Source organism: Cimex lectularius, unplaced genomic scaffold, assembly GCF_000648675.2.
Source record: "Cimex lectularius strain Harlan isolate CLEC.00 unplaced genomic scaffold, Clec_2.1 scaffold36, whole genome shotgun sequence".
Lineage (NCBI taxonomy): Eukaryota > Metazoa > Arthropoda > Insecta > Hemiptera > Cimicidae > Cimex > Cimex lectularius.
The window spans coordinates 301,801-325,730 of NW_019392648.1; the positions used below are offsets into that span (position 1 = coordinate 301,801).

General features: G+C 37.1%; 1 protein-coding gene across 5 annotated transcripts in view; it reads left to right on the top strand.

The window, feature by feature from the left end:
* LOC106668465 (tetraspanin-5) overlaps positions 1–23,930 on the top strand; it is an 88,300-nt gene that overhangs the window by 38,447 nt on the left and 25,923 nt on the right. For all 5 annotated transcript variants that reach the window (XM_014397262.2, XM_014397264.2, XM_014397265.2 and 2 more), the window contains exons 2-3: positions 14,540–14,660; positions 23,823–23,896. In XM_014397262.2, the coding sequence (XP_014252748.1) occupies positions 14,540–14,660; positions 23,823–23,896 (195 nt within the window). The remainder of the gene's footprint in view (positions 1–14,539; positions 14,661–23,822; positions 23,897–23,930) is intronic.

The window sequence follows — 23,930 nt, forward strand, 5'->3', positions numbered from 1 at the left end:
ATCTTCCTTTTCTCTCGAAAAGCTGGACATAATAGGTCGAGAGAAATATGGAAAAATCGTGTCAAATCTATTGTCTGGGTCAAATAGACAAAATTTGTTTGTTTCCCCTTTTCCTCCGCTGTCTTCCGATGGATCCATCGAAAATAAAAACGTTCGATGTTACATAACTACTTGGAAATGTGGAGAGACGAAACATTACATAAAATGAGTCCTCCTTTCACTTGCAGGATCGAATGATCGCAAAATATAAATGAGACGGCTGTAATAGTGTTCGTTGCAAATTGTATAGGACCGTGCTGGCACGTCAAAAAGGATTGTGAAATTATCTATGTATACAGGGATGTGTGTGCTTTATGTGACCAGGACCTTCGTAGGTCTATTGTGCTCCTCTATTTTTATAATTCACTGACGAGCTTTAGGTTCTTAATCAACCTCAATAGCCTTGCCGGCTGCTCATTAGTGTAGTCTTGCTTGCCGTTTTTTCTCTCCTAGTTGCAAGAATCTGCGCCTATAGATACCTTACCAAAACATAAAAAGTGCTCTGTGGTGCCCTCTTCTTTCTGGCAACATATGCACTGTATTTCTTCTGCCTGTACTATTAAACGGTGTATGTGCCTTCTTAAGTGGTAGTGCCCTGTCAGTAGGTTCAACCAGATTCCTGATTCTGTTGCGATTGCCTTCCAGTAATTCCTTTATAAGTCTTGAGGGTGGCTCTTCTATGGTTCTTTTCGCGTGCCTCATGCCAGGGCTTTTGCTCCACCTGGTTTTCGAATAATTAACGATCGATTTTTGGCTCTATATTTTTCTTATGGCAAGATGATAGGCCACAATAATGTTCTGAGCCTAGAGAATCCATATTGGCAACATATCCTCTTTCTCATTGCCTCTATGTCCCGAACGCCCTCGAGAATCCTTAATTATGAGCCAATTCATTTCACTGCCGCACATCCGCTATAATAAAAATTACTAATATACTGTATTTATCGTTAAAGTTAATTTTAATGATAAAAAAATAATTAATTTTTTATACTTTTATTTTTAATGATACAATGTTCTTATTGATCATAAGATTGTTTTCTCTCATGTCTATGTAATTTTTTATTTTCCCATACAACGAATGCGATTTTTAAATAGGTTTACATCATAGGCGACAGATAGTATTCGTAGATGGATTTTTTGTGCGAATGTTTGTTTTTTTATACACCAATTCTGTTCTTTACGAGTTGATTTAAATAATATAATTGAAATATAGTCAAAATTTGGATGTTGTAATTTGTTAATTGTTTTATAAAACGTGGGCAAGGCGATGCGTGTCCCAGGTCATTTGGTGTGGAAGGCAACGAAGCATATAAGAAAAATAAACAAATCTATAAGTTCGATTACAATAAAAACACAAACATTGTATTACGAAACGACAAAAAAATACCGCAAGAATAAGGATTTTGACAAAAAAAAAAAAAAAATAAAAATAAGCATTGCAAATTAACAATCAATGGGGCTACCACGCTCAACCATTATGGTTAAGTGCTTGACTACAAATATCATGACAAGATCACACGGTCATCACAGTCCTTGGCAGTGCTGGACTGAGTCGGTCTTCATAGAAATGTATAGACATTTTTTTTTAATTGCATTTTTAGGATAAAAATATTTTAACTTTACGCTTCGGTTAGATATTTTTATCAAATTTGATACAATGAATAAATTTTTAGGAGTGAGTAGTTGAGTTGCTTTTTTACCCCATCGGTGGAAAAACACTAGATAACCAAAAAAAGTGTGTTGTGTAGTTGTATTTGAAATGTTGGCCATTTTTGGTGCCCAAGAAATCGATAGTTTTTTCTTTAAATGCTGAGGAGTGCCTATCGAGCGTTTTAGTTTTTCAGATTAATTTTCTGTCTGATGTTCTGTGTGACTAGTTCAAATTTTTTTTCTGGAAGTCTTAGGAGATATAATACGTATTCTGGATTTGCTTAACAACCTGGCACTGGATTGCTGTTGGTCATCTGCGGAGTTGTTCTTAAATCATATCTCCCTAAGAATACTTTCTTACCGATCTATGAATGGATCGTTCTTTCAGTCTAATGGTTTGACAAACTTTCGTAATTCTGCTAAGGTTGGCAATTATAATATTGTTTAAAAATTACCAGTTTCTGTTGTCACGTTAAAAATGGAACTAAAATATGAAAAAAAACGGATTGATAATATTATTTGCTGGGGTGAACAGAAACCCTTTAAATTCCCCTTTAAAGGGTTATAATAACAAACAGGATATTTCATGAATAGCAAATATCTCACAGTTTATACAAAGGAAGTAAGATAATTTTTGACATTTATCAATATTTGTTTATAGACCCATTAGATTTCGTGGTCTGATTGACGAAATAACCTCTTTCAATTAATTAATCTTTATGTAAGGTATTGGTTAAGATAAAAAAGTCTGTGTCACGAGCGGGACTCGAACCCGGGAACTTCGGCGAAATACGCCGCTGCTCTACCACCCAAGTCGAAGTTGGTGTCCGAGTGGATCGAGGTCACGGTGGCTCGGATGGCAGAACAGCGGCGTATTTGGCCGACGGTCGTTGGTTCGAGTTCCGCACGTGACACTGACTTTTTTTTATCTCAACCAATACCTTACATAAAAATTTGTTTATGCAGTTTAACTCGGTAATATAGTGTAGTATGGATCTTTCCGATAAGGAGCAGACTTTCGACGTGTAGAAAGACGACAGGCCAGATCTCTTTCCGTTATCACCACCTTTGACATGCCATATTCCATTGGATACGCTTCTCAGACTCGTGTCCGATTTAATGCGGTAACTCGAATCCGGATAAGAGGATATTCACGGATTCATTTTCACCGTTTCAGTACGGGCCACCCCGGAGGCGGTTCTAGCCAGCGGCTATCCGGTTTTCCATTGTCCCGGCTAACGGATTGTATTTGTCTGTAGCAATTGTCATTTACGTGCTTGCATACCATAGACCGTTAACAATAGATACAGTTTGTATATTTACTTTTAAAAAAGTATTCTTATCTCACCGTTTTAGTTTGTTGTAGAATGTTCAGTTTGGAGCTGTATTTTACAGAAACATTTCAGTTTATATAGTCTTGTTATATGCAGAGGTCAAGTTTTTATTACTACTTTCCTAAAAAGGGAAATTGTGCTACCCCATTGACGGCCGATACATCGCTTCCTTCTACTGGCAAAAGGAGAAATGAACAAGTGTGTTGCCACGAGTGTTCCCAGGTGTTCTTTCTGGCATTTCCCTACTGTATTTGTTTTGTATATTCATGAAGTGGAAGGGTCCCCAAAACTCGCGGCCGACTCGAACCAAACACGCCCTGATTTCGCTAAACAAAACCCTGAATATTCACTAACTGAATCTGCATAAGATTATTGTATAGCTATTAAAGTTCGTCCCATGCAATTACCTCGTTCTTAAAGCAGCTGACTAGTAATTATTTCTGCTAAGTGAACCCAGGAACATTTTAGAATAATGAGAATTTTACATCCGAAATTTGGTTACATTCAAAATGACTTTTACCCATGTCGTTTTATTATCATTTTACAAAATAGTCAATTATAGAAATGGTTTATCATAAGAAGAAACGTTTTCTTAAATAGACCCACAGAAAATAGAAAAATAAAATTACAATTTTTGTAGTTCGGTCTAGTCTCCGATCATGATGATCCGCATATAATCGTTATTTTGATCAACTGGGCGTGTGTCCGCATTTCGTTATCATCAAGAGTGGTTTGTGTCAATTATTTATGTGTACAATTTTGTTTGTTTTTATTACTATTACTAACACACAAAAGAATTATCTATCAAATATCGTGGAAAACTATTGGAATAGTTAAACTCGAGATTACTCTAGTTATTTTTTAAGTATAAGTTATTAGGTATTTATTTCTCTCTCTCTCTCTCTCTCTCTCTCTCTCTCTCTCTCTCTCTCTCTCTCTCTCACTCACTCACTCACTCACTCACTCACCCACTCACCCACTCACTCACTTTCTCTCCATCAATCAATCTATCTATTTATCTTTCTCTATCTCTTAATGTATCCATTTTCACTCCCCCGTACACTCACTCACTCACTCACTCACTCACTCTCTCTCTCTCTCTCTCTCTCTCTCTCTCTCTCTCTCTTTCTCTTTCTCTTTCTCTCTTTCCTTCCCTTTCTCTCTCTTTCTCCCTCTCTCTCTCTCTCTCTTCCTTTCTGCCTCTCTTTCTCTTTCTCTCTATTTCTCTCTCTCTCTTCCTTTCTCCCTCTCTCTCTCTCTTCCTTTCTCCCTCTCTCTCTTCCTTTCTCCCTCTCTCTCTTCCTTTCTCTCTCTCTTCCTCTCTCTCTCTCTCTCTCTTCCTCTCTCTTACTCACTCTCTCTCTCTCCCTCCCTCCCTCTCCCTCCCTCCCTCCCTCCCGTAAACTCATTCTATGTCTCGCTCATTCGTTCGCTCACTCTCTCTCGTCCAATCATTCACTCACTCACTCTTTCTCTCTTTACCTTCCTTACACTCTCTCTTTCTCTCTTTCACTCTCTCCCTCTCTATCAATCAATCTATTTATCTTTCTCTATCTATATTTATTAATGTATCTATCTTTCACTCTCTCTCTTCCTTTCTTTATTTCTTTCTTCCTCTCTCTTTCTCTCTCTCTCTCTCTCTCTCTCTCTCACTCACTCAAACGATATATTTGATATTTTTCTTGACGTATTATAGTTGACGTTGAGCCCGTACCAATTGTGTAAAAATAATTAGGCCAACCTTTCAATAGATTTTCAAAACCGAATAAATTTTTGAAGTATTATTTATTTTAGTAGTGATACCCCATGGTTGTAGAATGTCATAATTAAATTTAATGAATACACAATCGTAAATTAATAAAAATTAAAGATAGGTAGAAGGCGTTTAAGGTGTCCGTTCATTAAAAATGCTGTCATCTTTATGGGTTGTTAATTTTAACAATGACCCTTTGTTTAAAATAATCGATATCTTGTAAACAAACAAGAAAATTGTTCATATAAATTAAGATTAATAATGCAATAACGTTAAAGGTCTACTGTTGAACCAGCTAGTATTAATAATAGTTTTTTGTTGTTTTTGTGACGGACCTTGAACGGGAAAATGGATCATAGATGTATGTAAGCGTCAGATACAGTTAAATTTTAAAGGGTATTTAACATTTGTAAGAAATGTGTAATTGCTTGTCTTTGATACAATTAACATCGATTTTTTTATAATTATTGTTTAAAGTGTTAATCTAATATAACTAATTTGATCTCGGTATGGTCTGGTTGACAAAACAAATTCAATTATCTGCCAAGCTTCCGATCCCTTTTAAGATCATCATCAGGACAAAACAAGGTTACCGCCCTTGGCACTGTTGGGTCTTCAAAGACATTTGAAACCCTCTATTAAAAATTATGTCAATTTGTAGACATCTTTAAGATTGTTTTCCCCTGATGAATACCTTAAAATACGTCGAATGCTTGGCATGTTATAATTGAATTTTTTTTTATACAGATCATACCGAGATCAGATTAGTCGCAATATAATTTAACCCATTTCAACCGACATAAAAGAATTCTTTAACAACATTCAAGCCTATCTCGATTTAAACGATTTCTACTTATTTTAAGGAGTATTTAAACTGTACGTGCTTTCAAAGCAAAGTTTTGTATATCTGGCCTTCGTCGACGGCAGCACTGATTAGATGATCATCAGTGGCGAACAATAGAAGGCAGACCGACGTCCTTCCTCCTTCCTTGTCCAAAAGGTTTTTAAATCACGGCGAAATCCCGTCTCTGAAACCGTAGAAAATAAGTTGCTTGATTAATAATATATTCTTGCTTATTTTATTTGATTAATAACAATATTGTTAAATTTTTTGTTGATATCTGCGAGGCGATGGATTTTTAGTACGGTCGTTTCGATCATCTTTGGTCTGACAGGCATTGCCATCTTCTGCGGTTTTTCTTTCATGTTCGTCAAAATCAAAACTAACTGATCTTCCGAAAGCCAAAATGAGTTGAAAAAATGTGAGAAACAGTAATAATAGAAAAGTTTATTGAACATTAAATTACATTTAATGAAAAGTATTTGAAGACATAAATAAACGGTACGTCATGAAGAATAAATTATAGAACGAGAAAAAAAAGAAATCTCTCTCTCTCTCTTTTTCTCTCCCTCTTCCTCTCCTTTTCTCTCTCTCTCTCTCTCGCTCTTTCTTTCTAAAAAACAAATAAATAAAGTATGGTCTACAGTGGTGATACAATAAAAGAGTGTAAAAATATATCCCTTTGTGGCTTTTCTTAAAAATTAAATTCATGAATTAGATCTTTTCTGTAAATCCAAGCTGCTCTCTTGTGTCTCCACCAGTTGGAGTCATCCAGAAAATTTATAAAGTCTTGTCTTGACAACACACTTTATACCGAAATGCCCGAAGTGAAACCGTCTGTATTCGGAAAGAATAGGGCAAATCACAATGAAGTGAAAAGTGCCTTCTCTTGCTTTGAGATTACATAGAGAACAATCTTCACGTTCTGAACCCTTGTAGGATTTAAAGTTCAGGATTAGTAGAGCCCCCTTAGCTTTACTAACCATCTAATAAAACCTGTTTTCAAACTTTCCTTAGTTTAACCAGGTTTGCACACTTCACATTTTGGTCAAGTATAATGATTAATGACGATTGGAGGGGCGTATGTGGCCGCGACGTTTAATGCGTTGTCACGACGCTCATCACTGAAAGGTAAACGTCCCGGGTTCGAATCCCGCGGCCCTGCATTCGAACCCGACATACTTTTTTTCAAAAACACCGACACCCCCAATGTTGATATGACCTATGTTGTTGCGATCCCTCGCAAAAGAAAAAAAAAGATGATTGATGAGAGCGCAACTCTGTACAGTAAATCGTTTTAATGGGATCCTTTACAGCTAGAAAACAGTCAACTATTTATTTCTCAGTATGATTTCACTCTAGAGCACATGAGTATTTCTTTGGGTGAAATTGAAATAACTTAAATTTTCTTATTTCCTCTTTCTTTTCGGTATTTAAATAGTTCTATTATACCACTATTTTAGTTACATATAAAAAGATTTAACATATGTGTGTGTGTGTGTGTGTTTTATTTGCACCCACTATGTTTTTTATGACCCAGCTCATCTTACCATAATATCGCCATTATTTACATCTATTATTCATTATTATTTTAATGAACAAAAATCTAGACAACCTTGTAAAATATAATCAAGTCAGAAATAATTATATGGTCAGTGAAATTAAAATAGCCCTTGCCAACTGTAATATGCTAAATATGATAAATTTCAAAATTGCAGAACAATTTAGTTGAATCGCTAAACCTGTTAACAATTTAAAATCTTAGAAAATATTTTACCGTAATTACCTCATCAAATTTTTGCGTCCTTTCATTTTGTGTTTTAACTCGTTTAAAATTGGAATGTTCTGTACAACTAAGCGTAATAGCTTAAAATAGTGATAAAATAAAAATTGCATTTTGATTAATGAATTTATTAAAAGAAAATTAAATTGCATTAATGAAAAACGTTTCGTTTTCTTACTCAAGGAGATTCAGATTGGGTTTTGTGCTGATAACGATAACGATATAATGGAAAACTGTAAAGGGTTGGGGTGACCCTTTTCTAAAAAGAATACGTTTAAATTTAAAAGGTCAGTGTAAGGTAGGGAAAATGAAAAACCGGTCCTCTTCACAGCCTCTGCCGTCGCCAACACACTGCTTGCGAAACGGTCGCAGAAATCTCTCCTTAAGCCCAGATTATCGGCAGATTAGTACATTACTTGTAAATACGCATTTCTTAATAAATCTCCGGGGTTGAAACCGTACCAATAAATATTTACGACAACATTTAATATTATTAATCAGAAATCGTGAGATGCGGTCTGCGATTTCTGAATAATCACCGACTTATCACCACACGTTCAATATTATACAGTCGGTAAAAATTTGTGTGGAAAAATAATATTTTGATGTCAGTATAAACGATACGGGTTCAGATCTTTTTAAAATTTTAACACATTTTTGCATTTCATATCAAACTAGTCATGCTGAATATAACTTGCATTATCCGCTGGTCCTACAAACAACGAAAAAGACCTTCAAAATTCCTGTTAACGTGAAACAATATTCATTGTATTCAACCGGGTCTGATGTAAACCGTTACGGGGATTTATTTAGGGTTTATTACTTCCGGAGGTTTGTGAATTTAGCAGTTTCATTATTGGATTCAAACGCCATTTGCAATGAAAAATTTCATGTAGGTCGAGCCGTAGGAGGATCCTTGGAAGTCCTTTTTTACTGTAAGCCCACACTGTTTAGCTTTTTTTTAATATACACCCTGAAATATACTTTTTATTGTTGGAATAAACTCGTGACCATCGTTTTCGGAATCTACATTCCATTTGGTGCGATACTGGAGTGAAATTTCTTCTGGTGGTCTCCTAACCTACTTGAAACTATGTTAACGACAAACATCTTACCTTTTCTGTGGTAGTTGTAATAATTATCGTCGTATCAATAAGGGATTGATACAGTTAATACCACGTAAATAAACAACAAAATCAAACGAAACCATAGGTTGTATGATTTTTGTTGTCTGCGGTTTGATAATCCTGCACTTCGTCATTTCCGATCCATATATAAAATTGGTGAAATATTGAAACAGGCAGGAACCAAATATAATACATAATTGGTTGATTTCGTTTTCAGATGTTAAAAAGGAAGGTTAGGATTAAAATTACCCTACATACAACAATGTTATTACAGGATTAACCCTAAGCAAACAGATCTTTCCAGAAGGTCCTGTTAGCCTTTTGGATTATAGCGAAATGGTTATTTCGGCTCAACGAAATATTTCCAGGCATTTAATTCACTTTCACTCTCCGGTCACAACCGGCCGGACAGATAAAATGGTTCGACCTTCGTCCAGGACCGGTTTCCCCATTTCAGAATCGGCGACAACGGAACCCCCAGCGTTTTCGGGTCGAAAAATGCCATCTGTGGTTCACCCACTTTCCCAAATCCCTCGGATTTGCCCTTCCAGCAGTTATTTTATGTTTACTGTAGCAGCATTCATAAAACAATCCCTGCTGGTAATATCTCGTGTTACTTTCATTAACCAACCGGCAGGGTTAAAATAATGAGCATAGTCTCAACAATTGACACAAATAAGTTTCACTTAAGGCTGACTATTGTGTATTAAAAAGGACCTAATTAAAAAAAAAATCACGTCGTATTTTGATAAAAAGGGGGCCATATTGTGTAAATTTGGTTAAAAAAGGATATCCTATTTAAAGCAAGGTTTGTTTAATTTAACCTTTGGAGCAAACACATTGCCGTCATTCTTATAATTGTGAATAACGTGCTAGTCATCCAAGGCTTTTCATAATTTTGCCCATAGTCGGAATCGTCCGATGTATGCACGAATGTATTGTAAAATTTTCAGCTTTATCCTGTCCTTATCCAACCCCTTTATCCTAATTAACCGTAGTTGGCCATCCTTCGTCGTCGCGGTTCATTAAAAGGTATCCTCATCCGGTAAGGTCGTTAGTCAAATACCAAGACCGTGACATTTACACATTTGTCAGGATCTCAGAATGGCCATTGGTGAGACTACCGGGTCAATAAAGTCGATGAGATTGAATTCAAACTGTATCGAAAGCCAAAATTCCAAATTTACAATGTGCAAAGCGAAGAAGGAAGTGGGCTGTAATTCGGCCAGGTGGTTTTCTATTCTGCACCCTTGGTTTTTAATTCGTATCGATCTAAAGTGTGTGCAAACCACCGAATCATTCGTGCATTGAAGAGAAATTATTCTTTAGAAATATAAATATACTTCTATTAAGAGAAATGTTACTTCGTTGGTCACTATGGAAATTATATATCGATTAGTGTAGGACTTTTATATCAGGGCGTTGTTTCTATAATAAGAGACCTTTTATAATTAATTAGTCTAACTAACGAAACATCAAAAATGACTCAATTAACTGCGTCATATCTGTTTATTATGAGATAACTTTGTTCATCGTCATCAGTGAGTTTATATAGTATACTGTTTATTTAGAAATCGTGAGATGCGGTCTGGTGTGATGTCGGTTTCAGAAAAACATTTTATTTATCGTGCCAACTTTTCGATCTTTATTGAGATCATCTTCAGGGCTCAAAGTGTTTGTCTTCTATGTAATTGTGCCATTCTTGCGTGTCGTGTCGAGAGTGCCCCGAGAATGGCACAATTACATAGAAGACAAACACTTTGAGCCCTGAAGATGATCTCAATAAAGATCGAAACGTTGGCACGATAAAGAAAATGTTTTTCTGAAACCTACATCCCACCAGACAGCGTGTAACGATTTCTAAATAAATATCGATTAACGGTCACTAATCACCACACAAAGTATACTGTTTTGATGCCGGAACAAATCCGTCCGAATCATTCCTTGCATTGTCCAAAAGCATTTTAATATTGCAATAAATTATAAAATTGTCTGTTTTTCTTATTGAACTTTATTCTGAGACTTTAACATTCTAGTATAGTGACCTTACCGGAAAGTGAATATGTAAGGGTTTGTTAATTTAACGATTGGTCTTACGTTTCGGAATAGATCGCTTATGACATCCAAGTACGAAGATAAAATTGTTTTTTCCGGTCTAAATCACATTTCTACCGATACATCTGTGTCGCGTGAATTGTTGTTCTGGATGAATCAGGTTCCAAAGGGATTGGTTGAACCTGTTGCGAAAAATCACATCGGGTGCCAGCTTCTGCAGTCAGTGTTGTTGATTGAACTCAATATTAAATGATTGACACAGAAACCGATCTTCATTGTCTTGACTTTTCAATATACTATTAATTGTTCTTATTCGAACTGGTACAGATCTAATATTAACTATTTATTTACGTTATGTGAATTTTTAATTTTTTTAACCCCTTTTAGGGGTTGTTTCACCCAGCCCCGAGCTGAATTAATTTTTTGGAACGAATGAAATATATTAGCGTGAAAGGAAGGTGTTGTTTAACTCCGCTCAGATGAATATCGAATCCTCTGGGGTGAGTGTGGGATGTCTGTAGTGATTAGCGTCTGTAGTGTATATATTAGCGAGAATGGAGTGGGTTCGACCATGCCCCTAGGAATGTGGAAAGTTGGAATTTGAAATTAGGATATGATTTTATCTATTCTGTAGTTAACAACCTGAGGTACAACTGAGAGGCTAGCATGCCAGAATATCGACTTGGTTTTCGTCTACATAAAAGCAGAGTCGTAAGAAGAGCAGACTTTCAAATGACTGTAGGTTGAAAAATACGCTTGAAAGGCCAGAAAAACTTGTAAAAACACGCAGAGGGTCGGCGATGACCTCAGCTATTTGTTGGCCTCTTAACTTCCCACATTATTATTACCTAAGCCCCTTTAATTAAGTAGGGTCTGTCCGTGGTTTTGACACTCTTCAAACAACCCGAGTTTTTGTCTGAAGTTCAATCGTCCTGACTTGAACTGAGACGTTACAATGTTTCTCCAAGTGTTGCTTCTTCCTTTTGTTGGTCCTGGTGACAGTCAAATGTGAGGGAGTCGGGATTAGGTCTCTTGTCTTTGAATTACACACTCCATGAATGGCTGAATTGACTACGCTACAAAGAGCCTGATTCACTCTCCTTCTCATTCAAAGCACAGGCACAACCTATAACTAATGTAATGAAATACATCATCTCGTCTCAGAAATATTAATACGACCAGCCCTAATTTATAATTCGCGAATAATCCAACTTGTATTAAGAACAAAAGCAAGAAAACCTGTTTTTTCGCCTAAACTCAACCCACTCGCGTAACTGTACTGCCTTACCCACCTAAAACCGTTTCGAGAAAACCAAAACGGTGCAACAACCTTAATATTAAATCTAAATCATAAACAAGAATTTACGAATCTCCCGATTGTAGCTAGAGTCATAGTGAGACCCAGGCTGGAAGCTAAATATAGAAAATCCAAAAATACGCAGGATTCTGAGATCAGCAAGCTGTTAGATGCCCAATAATTTATTGAAAATATTTAGTCTTCCATTTTTATTTATTAATGTTTGTATGCATTTGTTTATACGCCACACATTAAATTGTTCTCTTAATTATTTTCTCTCTTTCACTCTCTCTATGTATCTATCTTTCACTCTTTCTCTTTTTCTCTTTCTCTCTTATTTTCACTTTCTCACTCTCCTTCACTCTCTTTCTTTCTTTCTCTGTTATTCACACTTTCTCTCTCTCCTTCTCTTATTATCACTTTTTTCTCTCTCTTATTTTCACTTTCTCTCTCTTCCATTCTCTCACTCACTATTTCTTTCTCTCTCTCTTATCTCTCTCTCTCTCTCTCTCTCTCGCTTCTTCTCTTATTATCACTTTCTCTCTCTTTCTTATTCTTTCTTTCTCTTATTATCACTTTCGGTCGCTCTCTCTTTCTCGTATTATCACTTTCTTTCTCTCTTTCTTTGTCACTCTCTTTCTTTCTCTTTTATTCTCTCTCTCTCTCTTATATTCACTTTCTCTCTCTCTCTCTCCTTCTCTTATTATCACTTTCTTTCTCTCTTACTCTCGCTATCTGTCTGTCTCACTCTCTCTCTCTCTCTCTCTCTCTCTCTCTCTCTTATATTCACTTTCTCTCTCTCTCTCCCTCCCTCTCCTTCTCTTATTATCACTTTCTTTCTCTCTTACTCTCGCTATCTGTCTGTCTCACTCTCTCTCTCTCTCTCTCTCTCTCTCTTATATTCACTTTCTCTCTCTCTCTCTCTCTCTCTTATATTCACTCTCTCTCTCTCTCTCTTATATTCACTCTCTCTCTCTCTCTCTCTCTCTCTCCTTCTCTTATTATCACTTTCTCTCTCTCTTACTCTCGCTATCTGTCTGTCTCACTCTCTCTCTTTCTCTTATTATCACTTTCTTTCTCTCTCATATTCTCACTATTTGTCTCTCTCTTTTTCTCTTGTTATCACTTCCTTTCTCTCTCTTATTCTCACTATTTGTCTCTCTCTCTCTCTTTCTTTTATTTTCACATTCTTTCTCTCTCATATTCTCACTATTTGTCTCTCTCTTTTTCTCTTATCACTTCCTTTCTCTCTCTTATTCTCACTATATCTCTCTCTCTCTCTCTCTTTCTCTTATTTTCACTTTCTTTCTCTCTCACTCCCTTTCTTTCTCTCGCTCACTATTTCTTTCTTTCTGTCTTATATTTCTCTCTCTCTTTCTTATATTCACTTTCTCTCTCTCTCTCTCTCTCTCCCCTTCTCTTATTATCACTTTCTTTCTCTCTCTTATTCTCACTTTCTCTCTGTCTGTCTCTCTCTCTCCTTCTCTTATTATCACTTTCTTTCTCTCCCTTATTCTCACTATCTGTCTCTCATATTTTTTTCATTGTATAAATTCACTTTTTTCCTCATCCTACATGTATTTTTTAAATTTAAACAATGTTTGTAATCCCAGGCACTGAAGATGATCTCAATAAAGATCGAAACGTTGGCAAGATAAAGAAAATGTTTTTCTGAAACTTACATCACACCAGACCGCATCTCATTTCTGAATAACTAATGCATAAAACTCTCTTTCTTACGTGACCAATATGAAATGTAATCTATATTCAGAACAGCTCTCTCTAAATGTCTTAAAACGTCAAGCGCATGGCAGTAAAATTAAGTCATGTTGAGCGAATTCTCTTGTTAATACATTAGAAAATCAATTCTGCTCTATTTCGGATACTTTTACAGTATAATTTAAATGCAAAGTTATTATATTGGTTGACGGTTAGTTTCCAAAAACAACATATGTGTAGTCCAGCAGATTGCATGGCAACATAAATACTTTTTTATGAAATACTTATTGACATTCCCATAGCCATACTCCAGAAACGTTATCGATCTTTTTTATTGCTTCATAAATAATTTATTATTTTCTGACTGGTGTATTCGGTGGTCATCAAGCTAAATGAACAAAAGAGCCGGCACGTGACGTTGCCCAACAATGCACATACTCAGTAAAGTCATCCCCCAATCCGACCAAATTCGTTACCTTGGGTTTTATTTGGACAGCAGACTTACATGCAGCAAACAAATAAAACAAAAAGACAAGAACTGAATCGAAAATCGGACAACTCAAAGGACTACTTGGGCCCAAATTTACAATTAGTATACACAATAACGAACAATATACACAAAACCGTAATTAGACCGATTTAGACTAACGGAGTAGAGCTGTGGGATTCAACCAATCCATCAAACAAGCCAAAGAATCCAATTCTTTCAATCAAACGTCCTCTGTCTCATCCTCAACGCTCTCTTCTATGTAACTAACCAATCCGTCCACAAAGACATGTCATATATGATCCAAACACGGTTCCACAACTTCCACTCCGTTCCCACTAATCAACTAGCTCAAGCCCGACGTCATTCCCTCCTAACAATATAATAAGATCTTACATAATATAACCAATCTTTTAGTGTGATATTATTAAATACTGTTTTCTTTTTGTATTAGATGCTGGGCCTCTGCATCCTGGCAGTCGGCATCTGGGCTTGGTCGGAAAAAGACACTTTCAGCAACCTTGGCAAACTGGCCAATGTCGCCTTGGATCCCGCATTTGTGTTAATCTGCGTCGGTAAGTTTCACTTTTTACAAAGTTTTGGGACTGTAATGACATTGAGCCAAAAATCAATTTGAAGGAATTGTCGAAACGCTGTTTGTTGATATTTCATTTTGTCTAAATTATTCTTCGTTTATTTATCAATATTTTTGAACAGATATTTATTTATATGAGCAAAAAGAAAACGAAGTTTAAAATTCAGTTTTTTTAAATATTTTAAACCGAAACCAAACAACAATTTTTTAATTTTCAATATATATCCTACTAACCTGTTCCTTTAGATCAGTTACCTAAACGATTTACTCCAAAACCTGATCATTCAATGACTTTCATGCAGCTGACGTTCTCCAAGATTTTCCAAAAAAGCTGTCGTATCTTTGCCTTGTTTATTTAATGCAATATTAAAAACTGATCCCATACAATGGAAATTTTCTTCATTGAAATGATCCCAAAGCAAAATAAAAATTTAAATGTCTCTTCATCTTACCGAACCCATTACTTTGTTACCCGAACCTTCTAAATTACGCGAAAAATTAATTCACCAAACTATCTCTATTGTTACTTCGAACAACATTTTACCAGACAATCAATCTGTCTTTCGAGTTCATCAATCACTCATCAACTTCGCAGATTTTCAGATTAATTATCTCATGTCTCGAATAAAAACTGTACACAACTGAATGTGTTTTAGACGTTTTTCAGACGACTTTTGACAAAGTGTGGCATGCAAACCCTTTTTACCCCAGATTGTACAATCATATCTCAAGGAAATATTTTTCGCGGTATGCCACGGATTGGAGACTTCTGATATGACGGAAGTGCTTGCGGGTGTGCCACAGGGATCAATACTCTGTTGTACTACTTTACTTTGTACTTGTTTACTTCTGACATGACTTCAAATGAGAATGTACTTACCGCCACATACGCAGATCATACCGCTGATGGTATATTAACAAGTCATCCCTCTTCTGAACAAGCTTCCCTTATGTTACGAAACCACATATCAACAAGGTTAGGGATGGTTAGGTTGGTTTACATATCAACAATTGAAAAATCTTTGGAAAATTATAACAATTTATTACACGGTTTTGCTCATAAAATTTAACTAACAATTTATTTCATGGTTTTGCTCATACAATTACACCATTTTCGTCGAGTAGCGTCAGAACAGGACACCCATATTTTTTGTAGTTTATTTCAAACTAAGTATATGTAATTTTGTCGTTATATTAATTACAACATTCCTATTTTAATGTAAACCAAATTAAACAAGAACAAAAATGCATAAGTTTTTATAAAAATTATTTAATTATGATGGTTAGGAAGAAAATTTATCGAAATAATTAAGGACCGGTAGATGGCCCTCAAAGAACCTGAGCAGGAGACGAGGGGTCGTCCTCACCTCATTGAGGATTGGCCATACGCGGTTGACACACGGACACCTGCTTTTGGGCCAAAGCCCGCGCAGGAGCCCCCTATGCAGAGAAAGGTTTCTCAATGTGTCCCACATACTGGAAACATGTCATGCCTTGGCTCCCTACCGGGAGTGTGCAGGCATGCCATCCAATCTGAAAATGGTACTCGAGCAGGGCAGCGGGTTACTGGGTCCCCTGTTCCGTTTTTTTTAAGGGGAAATTGGGGTTTTTTACTGGATATAATATGTCTTATGTGTAATATGTCTGTTTGTTTTGTCTGAGTGCATGTATTTATTAGCATAAATGGCGAGGGGAGAGGGTGAAATATAACGTAATCATCTCCCCTCGAACTTTGAGAGCGTATGAGTGTGTGTTCGGGGTCGATGGCGGAATATTTATAAAAGTACCCCATCGACCCCAATCTAGATTAGTTTGAATATAGGTCGGTGGAGGAATATCAAGTACTCCACCGACCCAACGGAATGAGTGTACTGTATGGATGTATTTATTTGTATGAATGTAGTGTTTGAAAGGGTATATAGAATATAGACCTAGTTGGGGGCTGAAATGACCTAGATGTCGGAGCCCCAGTCAAAAACAAACTATTTAAAACAATTAAGTTTAACAAACAATTTATTGCATGGTTGTGCTCTTAAAATTTAACTAACCATTTATTACATGGTTTTGTCAAAATAATGCATTAAGAACAAAATAGACGTTCGATTGCGATAGTGATTATTGTGATACACGCTGTGTGACGTCGCATAGATATGCACACCCTACCAAAACGTGGCAAGGCGTTGGTGAGGAGTGTTCCCGGCTTATGGGGTGGATGGAGTAGAAGCATGATTCCATTCATTTGTAACAATTTTGTCCTTGTCATGTCTACTGTGTCTTAATGACACCAAACTTCCTTCCTACTCACTAAATTATGCAGAAATGATTCAGTATAGCAAAGGGTTACAATTATTCCAATATTAATCATATTTGATTTAGTAATGGTTCAAAAAGATTTTTTTTTACCCATCTTGAAAACTAATTATAACCTAATTAACCGTTCATATCGTCGTATATTATATTATTATTATTTTACAATTAATTAAGGTTTTTAGTTGAGATGAAAAAGTCAATGGCACGTGCGGGATTCGAACCCACGATCTTTGGCTAGATAAGCCGCTGCTCTACCACTTGAGCTATCGTGACCTCTATCCACTCGGACACCAACTTCCCATCTCAACCCCACCTTTTAAATTTTCCCTCCTTTTTGCCATTTTTCTCTTTTTTCGTGTAATTGACTTTTTTATCTCAACTAAAAACCTTAATTAATTGTAATATATTAATTGGTCAAGCGGACCACGAAATTAGTGAATTTAATTATTATTATTATTGATATTTTTTTTAAATTTCATGAATGTTATAAAACAAATAATCTATCGAAATTACGTTTAATGAGTTCTCTTAATGTGGTACACCATACGGAAATGAAAAATCCCGTCACATGTTTCATTCAATATTTACGATTTACCGATGTTAACTTTATTTGCTGTCGATTCATTTTCCGTGCTATCAGTTATACATAAGTTTAATTAATGACAATATAAAGGATTAACGACAACAAAGAAGTGATGAACACGTTCGACATAGAATGGAAACAGCACAGCGAGAAACTTTTGGAAAAAATCAATCTGCGGAAAGAGCTGCTAGGAACGGTGAGGCCGTGTTTTTACGCCTGGCAGCCTCCTGACAGTTCCGAGTCCGAGTTGGAATCGAATTTTTCAAAAAGGGTCGATGAAGACTGTATCGAATACATCGACGCCATTGATCCGACGATGGATTTTCAAAACGAGACGGCCAAGTACGAAAAAGTGTTCGAAGCGTGGGCGCCCTACAATGAACGGTATTGCGAAGAGGTCATTGAAGACGAGGCGGGTATCAACGTCGAAAGTCTCATATTCGAAACCGCGCCTGAAGATTTTGTTTACAAATGCAAGATAAGGAGAGAGAAAAGGAGCACATTCCCCGTTTTCTGCCTGTACTTCCAACAAGCGCCGAAAAAAAGGACGTTCCTCTTAGCGGGGAAAAAGTCCATGCTCAGTAAATCCGGCAGCTACACCATCTCCACCGATCCTGAGAATTTTACGAGGAAATCGCCCTCTTACGTCGGTAAGCTCAGGTCCAATTTGATAGGCACTAAATATACAATGTACGAAAATGGAAAAAACTTCGAGAGAGACTACACCGTCGAGGTGGCCGGCGTGATCTACAAAGAGAACCTGTTCGGCGTCAAAGGGCCCAGGAAATTCACTGTCATCTTACCCTCAGTCGACGAAAACGGCTGTAGGACGGAGATCCCCGCGGGCAAAAAGCCAAAAGATTCCGTCCTTTCGCTCCACGAGTCATTCAAGAAAAACCAGACTGACGGGATAATCTCATTTCAGAATAAGACTCCGACCTGGGACGCGGACAAAAGGTCCTATGTGATCAACTTCGAGGGACGGGTCAAGAGGTCATCAGTCAAAAACTTCAAACTGATCAGGGGCACCCAACCCGAGAATCTGGTCATGCAGTTCGGCAAAGTAACGCGCGATTCATTCTCCTTGGACTACAGTTATCCACTGTGCGCCTTACAAGCCTTCGGAATAGCACTGAGTAGTTTCGACTACAAATTAGCCTGTGAATAGAAAATCACACAAGTGGATATATATGTGGCTGATAACATCAACAAACACGAGAAGGTTCCCTAAGGAGGTTTAAAATCACAGAGTCATCGATGTAAAATCTGCGCTGATTTTAATTCTACGATTGAAATAAACGTTTTTAAATACGTTTTTCAATATCGTTCAACATATTTTGCGCTTACATAGATTTTTCTTTGATACAGCAATTGAAATTACTTCATAGCATAAACAATTGAAGACATCAGTACCAAGATAGGGATAGGGATAAAAACGGCGACCTTAACCTTCGTAGATCTGTTGTGCTTCTCTATTTTCATAACTCACCGGTCAGCTTCAGGTTGTTAATCAACCTTTATGGCCTTGCCAGCGGCTCCTTAGAGTAGGATCTTCCTTGCTGCTTTTCCTCTCCTAGTGCCAAGAATCTGCACCTACATAAACCCTCACCAAAACGTAAAACGTGCCCTGCGGTCTACTTTTCTTCCTGGCAGTGTTTCTCCTGCCTGTACTCTTACCATGCATGTACTTTCTTAGACGGCAGTGCCCTGTCAGGAGGTTCAACCACATTCCTGGTTCTGTCCCGGTTGCCGTCCAGTATAATTCAATTATAAGTCTTGAGGATGGCCCTTCTACGAATCTCTTCGGGTGCCATATTCCTATGCCTATCATGCCATATTCCATTAGGTTTTGGTTTCAGTAATGATCATTTTTGGATGTGGCCTTTTTTGGCCAAACATGTTCACTTTGTCATCGCCTCTATATCCCGAATGCCCAGGGACCCATGCCAGGGTCTGTTCATTAGTGTCACTTTCTTCTGCTTCCATTTAATTCCGCGCATTTTCCATTTACCTCGCATGAGGCAAAGTCCTTAAGTGCCGCCTGTCTGTCAACAAAATGGCTATCCTGTTATGTGTTCCTAGCCTTTTTATTTCTATGGCGCAGTGTTTAATTGCTAGGATGTCAGGTTGGAAAACAGTTCAAAGTCAGTTCGTCTTCCGATTCATCCCGAGGACTCATCCGTTTTGCGCCGTCAATGTACTAGTAGGATTGGCCTTCAGAGGTATTTCTTTGACCCACTCTTCCCTTTCTGGTAGCACATTGTACCTGTGGGCACAGTTTTATTTTAGAGTAGTGGCACCATTTGGTATGGCCTAGTTGGCTGAATCTCCTCCCTCAGTTTCCACTATTCGTTTACATGGCCTATCCTTGCATATGGTTGACCATTTACTAACCTGTGAGCCGCTGCTCTGGTTTCTCCTCGGATTAAAATTTGGAACGGTGGAAGGTTTAACAACACCCTCAAGGCCGCATTTGTAAGGTGGGTTGAATTCCTGCAATATCCTCGGTTAATTTTCTTTAGTAATGGATGCTAAAATTTTGGAAAAGTACACTGGTCTCAGCCAGCATTCATGACTCGGGTTAATGCGTTTTGATTTTAAGTTGGCAAGGATGATTGGAGATTAAGTTGCGCATAACGCTGTTAAAAAGAAAGGATTATATAATTTTTTCACGTAATGAATCTCTACTTTGTATGACCGATACTTCTTTTACTCTTAAGCGGATTTAAGTAGGACATCCAAGAAAAGCAAGAAGAATCTACATGACAAAGTGAAAGTTACTTAAGCTGTTTAGAAGATTTTCACGATATATAATTTTTTATTCAGTTAAGGTCAGATTAATTTCAAGAGGGAAAGTTTGCCTCATTTTCATTTCGTTTCGGGGTTTCGGCTAATAAAACAACCTTGAATTGAGAGTTGTATAAAAACGAGAAAAGAAACCAAAATGCCCCAGGACCAAGAATATCAACAATTTTTGTTTAACCACTGGTGGATTTTTTAAATTTATAATTATCGAGTACAGTTGACGATTTTTAATTTTTTGATTAATGATCATTTTTAACCTTTTTATTATTTCTACATTTTTCTCAACATGAAAATATATCAATACCATGATATAGGGCCAATTTTTGATTTTCTGATTTTCAGTTGTATTGTATAGTATAACACGGTAAAAAGAGGAACAAAGTTTAGTAGAGAGATTTGTGTTACTCACACGGAAAACGATGGATCATCTGCCCTTTGACCCCCTAAACACGATTAGCGAATCAAGCTGTTTTTTCTTTATGAAACAAAAGTTTCGATGGGAAACGTCCTCGAGGCTCCTATAATTTATATTGCGTCCTTTGATGGTATTAGTAAAAGATCATTGCTAATTTTAGCACAATTAATCAAGGTTTTTATCTCAACTAAAAACCTTAATTAATTGTAATATATTAATTGGTCAAGCGGACCACGAAATTAGTGAAGCTAATTTTGGCATTCATCATGAGATTGGAGGGAAAAGTCGCAGTTAATATATTAAATTTTGACTTTTAATCACATACTTTGTCTATGTCCCTAGTCAATATGTTCAAGAGGAAAACAAAATTTAGTCGATAAAGCGGCTTTCTAGATTTGCACTAGTTATACGAAAAACTGAGGGGTTATATGCTCTTTGACTCCCTGCATAAAATTAGGCAAGTTATGGTGTCTTAAAGAAACGAAAGGTTCGGTGCGGAAATGTCCTCAAGGCACCAATAATTTTATATTGGACTTTCAACACGAAAGGGGCTGACAGTCCCCGATGCGCTGACCCTATGGTCTATACCTCAGGGGAGTTCACCTACCCCGTTATGCGGCTGGGTCACTAGGACTACTCGTGGGCAAATGCTGGGGGGGGGGGGTCTTCGCTACTATACCGAGAAGTTGGGCTCCAGGGGCTTTCGACAGCTAGCTCATTTCAGCCGCGAACACTAACACACAGAATACTATTGCACAAATGAATACATTCACACTTATGCACAATGAAATCATTCTAGTTAAGGGTGGAGTTCTTGATACCTCACCGAACTACACGCATAAGCTAACCTTTCATAAATATTACTCCATCTACCCTAAGCACACACAATACGGGCTGGTCGATGATGACTATATTTCACTATCAGCTCCTCACCGTTCTCACCAATAAATAAACCAAACCCGGAACTACACAACAAGAACGAACTATGTACATAAATTCACTAGTTTCGTGGTCCGCTTGACCAATTATTGGGTTGTCCGGAAAATAATGCAGGATTTTAAGTTTTCATTAAAAAAAATCTATATAAAATATTCTGTTTACGTGTCAACACTTATTAATCCTCTTCCAAATGATATTGTTTGTTTACCTCTGTAGCATTCCGCTACTTGGAAATAATTCAGTCATCCTTATAATGTCAAAGCGAGAATTTCGTACGATTTTCTTTTACGAGTTTAAACTCGGCCGAAGCGGAGCCCAAACGGCTAGAAACATTAACCAAGTCTGGGGCGAGGGTTGTGTTAATGAGTGCACTGTGCAAAGGTGGTTTAAAAAATTTCGGGAGGGAGATTTCAGCCTTGAAGATGAAGAAGGTCGTGGAAGGCCTTCCTCTCTTAATGATGATGTTCTGCGATCAGTGGTGGAAGAAAACCCCAAAACAACTGTTCGAGAACTTGCAGAGCAACTCAAAGTCAGTAAAACGACCGTCGCTGACCACCTCAAGGCGATTGGAAAAGTGAAAAAACTCGAAAATTGGGTTCCACACTCATTAAACGATCGCCAAAAAAATCAGCGCTTTGATGTTTGTGCATCACTTCTTTGTCGAAACAAAAATGACCCATTTCTGGCCAGAATTGTTACATGTGACGAAAAGTGGATTCTGGACAGTGGCTCGACAAAGGAGAAGCTCCAATACATTTTCCAAAGCCCCCAACTCATCAAAAAAAGGTAATGGTTACGGTATGGTGGGCTTCATTTGGTTTAATACACTACAGCTTCTTAAATCCTGGCGAAACCATCAATGCTGAATCATACTGTAACCAAATTAATACCATGCATCAGAAATTGGCAGTAATGAAGCCCTCTTTGGTCAATCGGAAAGGGCCCATTTTGTTGCATGACAACGCTCGACCACATGTGTCACGTGTAACGTCACAAAAATTATTGGAGCTTGGCTATGAAACTTTGCCTCACCCACCCTACTCTCCGGACCTCTCGCCTACTGACTACCATTTTTTTAGATACCTGGACCACTACTTACAACACATAATATTCAAAAATCAAACGGAACTGGAAAATGCATTTATTGACTTTATCAATTCTAAAAATTCTGAATTCTACTCAGACGGAATTAATAAGTTACCAACACGTTGGGAGAAATGTATTGAGAGTATGGGAAATTATTTTGATTAAAGAACATTGCTTTAAAGTAACTAGTTTCTTTTTTTTTGTTTAATACCAAAATCCTGCATTATTTTCCGGACAACCCAATAATATCTTACAATTAAATAAGGTTTTCAGTTGAGATAAAAAAGTCAATGGCACGAGCGGAATTCGAACCCACGATCTTCGGCTTGATACGCCGCTGCTCTACCACTTGAGCTCTCCCATCTCAACCACACCTTTTGAATTTTCCCTCCTTTTTGCCATTTTTCAATATGTACATAAAATAAAACGTAAATAAAAAAATTAAATACTTCTTCTTAAAACCGGAACAGGGGATCCAGTTACCTTCTATGCTGAAGAACCACTCTCATATCCGGCGGCGTACCCACAAGCTCCCTATATGGGGCCAAGGCATGACAAGATTCTATTATATGCTACACATCGAGCTTTATCTGTGCTTTCGCCCAAAAGCAGGTGTCCGTTTTTCTACTGCGTCTTAGTCGTTGGAGGACGATACTTTTCCTCCAGCTCAGGTTCTCGATGGTAAAACATCTACAGGTAAATTTGTAAATCGTTGATTATGGAGTCAAGGTCCTGATGAACGGGATATGTTCATCGAAAGTTCGACGAAGGATAGTTATAGTAATCTTTCCAATTGGCCTTATATCTTATAGCGTTTATCGTGGATCTGGGGGAAAAATTAGCCTTTAATTACATTTTGCCAACAATTTTCATAAAGGCATAAATAATGAATTTAATTTTCACTTCGTCTTTGAAAGTTACGAAATATTAATTATAATAATTCACGAGAACGTTTAAAAACTTGTCACAAGTTTATTAATTTCTGTAATTATTTTCTGTTTCAGGTACTTTAACTTTTATTATTGGTTTCACGGGGTGCGTCGGCGCTCTTCGTGAAAATACTTGCCTACTGGCAGCGGTAAGTGTTTCTTTTTTTTAAAATTTAGTTTTCA